The sequence below is a fragment of the Bufo gargarizans genome, chromosome 1 (genome assembly GCF_014858855.1).
Source record: "Bufo gargarizans isolate SCDJY-AF-19 chromosome 1, ASM1485885v1, whole genome shotgun sequence".
Taxonomy (NCBI): domain Eukaryota; kingdom Metazoa; phylum Chordata; class Amphibia; order Anura; family Bufonidae; genus Bufo; species Bufo gargarizans.
The window spans coordinates 668950025-668955398 of NC_058080.1; the positions used below are offsets into that span (position 1 = coordinate 668950025).

The window sequence follows — 5374 nt, forward strand, 5'->3', positions numbered from 1 at the left end:
TTAAAAAGCTTTGCACTCACGGGGAAAAATTGTGCATGTTCCCGCACGTCACCCGCAACGCCCCCGTGTGAACCCAGCCTTAGGATGAGTTCACACTTAAGTTATTTCCATCAGTTATTATGAGCCAAAACCAGGTGTTGGTCAAAAACACAGAACAGGTGCAAATCAAATCATTACATCTGATCTCTAAGTAGGCTTTGCTACTGGTTTTGGCTCACAATAACTGATGGAAATAACTGACCAAATAAGTGAAGTGTGAACTCAACCTTAGTGGGACAACCACCTTAAGGTGGCAGCACACATGAGATAACTGTTGGCCGGTAGCGATCTCTCATGATCCTTCTATACATATGAATGCCGAGCTCAAGAGGAAAAGTTTCGGCAGTTGAAGAAATGCAAGAAAAAAATAACATTTTAAATGCTACAAAATGGCAAAAAGGCTTGTAAAAATTACTATGGAAAACGTGCAATTCTTGGCATTTTTTTCTACAAGCAATTTTAAAAAAATTGAAAAACTGTGTGTCAAAGAAAGGATCGTGGTCCTTTGATTACAAATAGTGCCTGTCCCAAAAAACGTCGCCATCTGGATTTAACTAAGCAAATAGGTATGAGCCTCTTATTGCATGGGCGATTATATTTCAGCTGGCAACAAGTTATTTAACCCCAACTGGTGCAATGAGTGGCTTTTCATTTCTTAAACAACCATGTTGAAAGACACATCTCGTGGTCGTGGAAAAGATGTTAGTCTGTTTGAGAAGGGTCAAATCATTGGCATGCATCAAGCAGAGAAAACATCTAGGAAGATTGCAGAAACTACTAAAATTGGGTTAAGAGCTTTTACCCTTGTGTGTCCGTCCGGATTGAGCGTGCAGTGTGCGCGTGCCTCTTTCTTCCGGTCCGGATCCGCCGCCACTTCTCCACTCACCTCACACACTGCACGGCTGCCGCCATGTTGGGAGCTGCTCTCCGGCGCTGCGTGTCTTCTGGCCTTCGAAGCCTTCCTCGCTGCCGTCCCCAGCCTCAGCCAGCCTGCTCCCAAGTTGCTGCTCGTTGCTATTCTCACGCCAAACAGGAGTCAGATGAAGAGTTTGATGCTCGTTGGGTGACCTACTTCAACAAGCCCGACATTGATGCCTGGGAGCTGCGAAAAGGTGTGAACACACTCATCGGTTATGATTTGGTTCCAGAACCAAAAATCCTTGATGCTGCCTTGTGTGCTTGCAGACGGTTAAATGACTTTGCAAGTAGTGTCTGTATTTTGGAAGCAGTGAAGGATAAAGCCGGACCTCATAAGGAAATCTACCCCTATGTCATTCAGGAACTCCGACCGACTTTAGATGAGCTTGGTATTTCCACCCCAGAAGAGCTGGGCTTGGAAAAAGCATGAAGATTATCCATCCAAATGTTTTATCATCAATGCTACTTGATTGTACACAGCCATCCAGAAATACAAAGATGTTAACCTATTATCTTTATTTGGTAAAAATGCAACACTGCTCTTTTGAGTCCCAGTCTGTGTAATATTATATTGGGCTTAATAAAGGGATGTTGTTTAAGCAAAAAATAAAATAAAATTGGGTTAAGAACTGTCCAACGCATTATTAAAAACTGGAAGGATAGTGGGGACCCATCGTATTCGAGGAAGAAATGTGGCAGGAAAAAAATCCTGAATGATCATAAGAGCATTTCCACATGCACAATGCAAAGGGAACACAAGGGATTGGGACTGAACAGCTGTGTAGCTGTAAGAAAACCAGTAATCAGTGAGGCAAACCAGAAAAAAAGGCTTCAATTTGCTAGGAGGCATAAAGATTGGACTCGGGAGCAACGGAAGAAGGTCATGTGGTCTGATGAGTCCAGATTTACCCTGTTCCAGAGTGATGGGCGCATCAGGGTAAGAAGAGAGGCAGATGAAGTGATGCACCCATCATGCCTAGTGCCTACTGTACAAGCCTGTGGGGGCAGTGCTATGATCTGGGGTTCCTGCAGTTGGTCAGGTCTAGGTTCAGCAACATTATGTGCTCCAAGAATGAGGTTAGCTGACTACCTGAACATACTAAATGACCAGGTTATTCCATCAATGGATTTGTTCCTCCCTGATGGCACGGGCATATTCCAAGATGACAATGCCAGGATTCATCTGGCTCAAATTGAGACATCATTTTCACACATGTATTGGCCACCACCGAGTCCAGACCTTAACCCCATTGAGAATCTTTTTTTTTTTTTTTTTGGTGGCGACTTATTTTTTGGACAGGCAGTGTAGTTTCAACAAATTTATTATGGACTTGCAGGTATGCAGCAGTGCATTCAGTACCATTTTGAAAGATTAGACACTATTTTCATTTTTCTTGCAACACCATTGATGAATGTGTCCTTGTCAATGCCCTCCTTTATTTGAAAACGAAAAATGGGAAGACTGCCAGAAAGGCAGAGCGAAACCGGACAAATTCTAATTAATGTATTCTCTGAATAATCAAGGAAATGCCTGAAGTGTCATCAAGAAGTGACATAATTTGGAAACCAATGTGAGTATCCGTTAAATTCTGTTTGTGTTACAAATACTAAAAAGGGCCTGAAGGCAAGAGAGCAGACAGTGCAGTATGTTAGTTAGGGGGAAAGTGGCTATACGTAATGTACAACTGTACTCATCATTGTCTGGTCAGTTCTGAAAGGAGGATTTATACTTACCTTAAAGAAGACCTACCAACTGTCCTGACATGGCTGTCTTAGTAAATATTGCATTCCACATGTAATAACAATACTGGAGCTTCTTTTAATACAAGTTTATGTTGTACTATTCCTATGCTATTCCTGCTGGAAGATTATGAGTAACACCAACTGATCACACCCACATTGTGCTTCGTTGTACACATTAACTACATATAGGTTGTTAATGTGTGATATTTTTTTTTTTATGGATGTCCTAAACAATGTGCGACCATTCATCCAGTTGTGCATTCCCTCTTTTCTGCCTGCATGTAACTGGCCAGAACCATACACTGTAGAAAAAAACGTTCATATAACTGTGATGCCTATGACAAATAATATCATCATATCAATAGGATTTTTTCCCCATACATATTCTTTGTATTTTTATGTTATCTTGTCCTACTAACCTAAGAACATGTGTACATTGTGTTTCTGCACTGTATACCATATAGTAGCATATATTACCCATAGGACTCTATACAAAATCAGTACATGAAGAGCACCGTTTTTTTTTTTTGTGGCTCACAGTATAGGAAAGTGCAGAAGACTATTTTTTATATACCGTATTGCAAAAAGTAGTACAGAACAGAAGGCCAAGGAGTAGTGAATATGGCACCGCTAACCAGTGACGTACATAGAGAAGTAAGGGCTCCATAGCAAGGACAGAAAGCATGTTAAAAAACGGCCGCTGGCAGGGGCCCCGCTGTATTCACATGTAATTGAGCGCTCTGATGGGGCCCGGCATAAAGTACAGTGGCAATTTCGGGTCCCATCAGAGAGCTCCATGCCTCCATTACATGCATAATATGGGGGGGGGGGGGGGGAGCGCGCATTCACTCACACACACACGGCCAGGCAGTTTGTTTCCATAGTGAAGCAGGGAATCCTCTGTGCTCCCTGCTTCGCTGATCTTCAGAGCGCAGGAGCTCCCCCTGCTGGCCCCACATTGCGCTGCTGTCTGTGGGAGGAGAGCTGAAAGCCCGGGAATCTGCCTTCAGCATAGCCAGCAGTGCGATGAGTGTGGGAGCCTGTCATCAGGGAAGAAGGTAAGTATGTGTTTTTTTTTTCCTAATGCTGCAGACTGGGGGCAACGGGGGGGGGGGGGGAGGGTTGATGGGCACAACTAGAGCGATGGGGCACAAAAGTGGGCATCTCTACTGAGGGGCACCTAATCTGCTATAACTAATTTGAGGGGACACCTAATCCGGCATAACTACTGTGAGGGGGGCACATATGAAGGCATAACTATGAGGGGGCACATATGAAGGCATAACTACTGTGAGAGGGCATGTCATCTGGCATAACCACTCTGTGGGGGCACATATCTGGGCATATCTACTTTGAGGGGCACATAACTGGGCATAAATACTGTGAAGGGGCACATAATCTGGCATTACTACTGTGAGGGGCACATAATCTGGCATTACTACTTTGAGGGGCACATATTCTGGCATTACTACTGTGAGGGGCACATAATCTGGCATTACTACTGTGAGGGGACACATAATTTGGCATAACTACTGTGAGGGGACACATAATATGGCATTACTACTGTGAGGGGACACATAATATAGCATTACTACTGTCAGGGGACACATAATCTGGCATTACTACTGTGAGGGGACACATAATCTGGCATCACTACTGTGAGGGGCACATAATCTGGGCATTACTACTGTGAGGTGGCACATATCTGGGCATTAGTACTGTGAGGGAGGCACATATCTGGGCATGACTACTGAAAGGGGACACATATTTGGCATAACTACTGTGAGGGAGCACATATGTGGGCATAACTACTGTGAAAGGAACAAAGGTGGGCATAACTACTGTGAGGGGCCACAAGGTGGGCATTAGTACTGTGTGGTTGCACTTAGCTGAAATGTCCTAGATTACCCTGCTATACATTGGCATGGCTCAGTCTTACAGTCCAGCACAGCGCCCCCTGCTAGTGATTTCACAGGGGCAGTCACCATCCCTTCCTCATGTGATTATTCTTTTTTTCTCACCACAGGGACCTTGTTCTGGATCCAGCGGACATCACTCCGGCGCCAGTGACACCCTGGATGAGGTAGGACCAGATTTTTATTAAGACTGGGTGGGTGTAGCCATGCATTGGGCTTAGGGCTCTTTAACGCGAGCTGATCCCGTGCGGGTAATCCAATGTGTGAAAGAGAGCCAAGCCCCGTTCTGGACAGCAGAGACACGGAGCACTAACATGACCGATAATGCTCCGTGCCTCTCTGTGATCTTTTTACGACAAAATCACAGTGAGATAAAGTTGTCACCGTGATTTTGTAGTAAAAAGATCACAGTCAATCATGTCACTGCTCCGTGTTTCTGCTGTCCAGAATGGGGCTTAGCACTCATTCACGCAGCGGAGTAGCCGCATGGAAAGAGCCCTTAGTAAGAAAATCTGCTGCTTCTTTGTAAAAATGAAAATGTAAAAAAACACTATAGTTACGCCACTGGTTACGCCCCTGCCGCTAACAATGCACTGGCATTAATCAGCACTCCCTGGTCCTTTTCACTAAGCACTGGCGCTGCACTATCCTTACAGTGTAATTTGTGGTCTAATATGGAGTCTGACTAGGTTGTTATTGGGGTCTGCTCTGGGGTGTGTATAAATTTGGGGTCTGTATGAATTTGGAGTCTGTATACA

At 44.4% G+C, this 5374-nt stretch overlaps 1 protein-coding gene across 1 annotated transcript; it reads left to right on the top strand.

Moving 5' to 3' along the window:
- Positions 1-855: 855 nt before the first annotated feature.
- On the top strand, positions 856-1558 carry LOC122924731 (cytochrome c oxidase subunit 5A, mitochondrial-like). Its single transcript, XM_044276100.1, has one exon. The coding sequence runs from the start codon at positions 950-952 to the stop codon at positions 1385-1387; it is 438 nt and encodes a 145-aa protein (XP_044132035.1). The 5' UTR covers positions 856-949; the 3' UTR covers positions 1388-1558.
- The last annotated feature ends 3816 nt before the right edge of the window (positions 1559-5374 follow it).

Bases quoted from the DNA above. Each gene is read 5' to 3' on its own strand.
- LOC122924731 (XM_044276100.1), top strand. From the start codon at position 950: ATGTTGGGAGCTGCTCTCCGGCGCTGCGTGTCTTCTGGCCTTCGAAGC.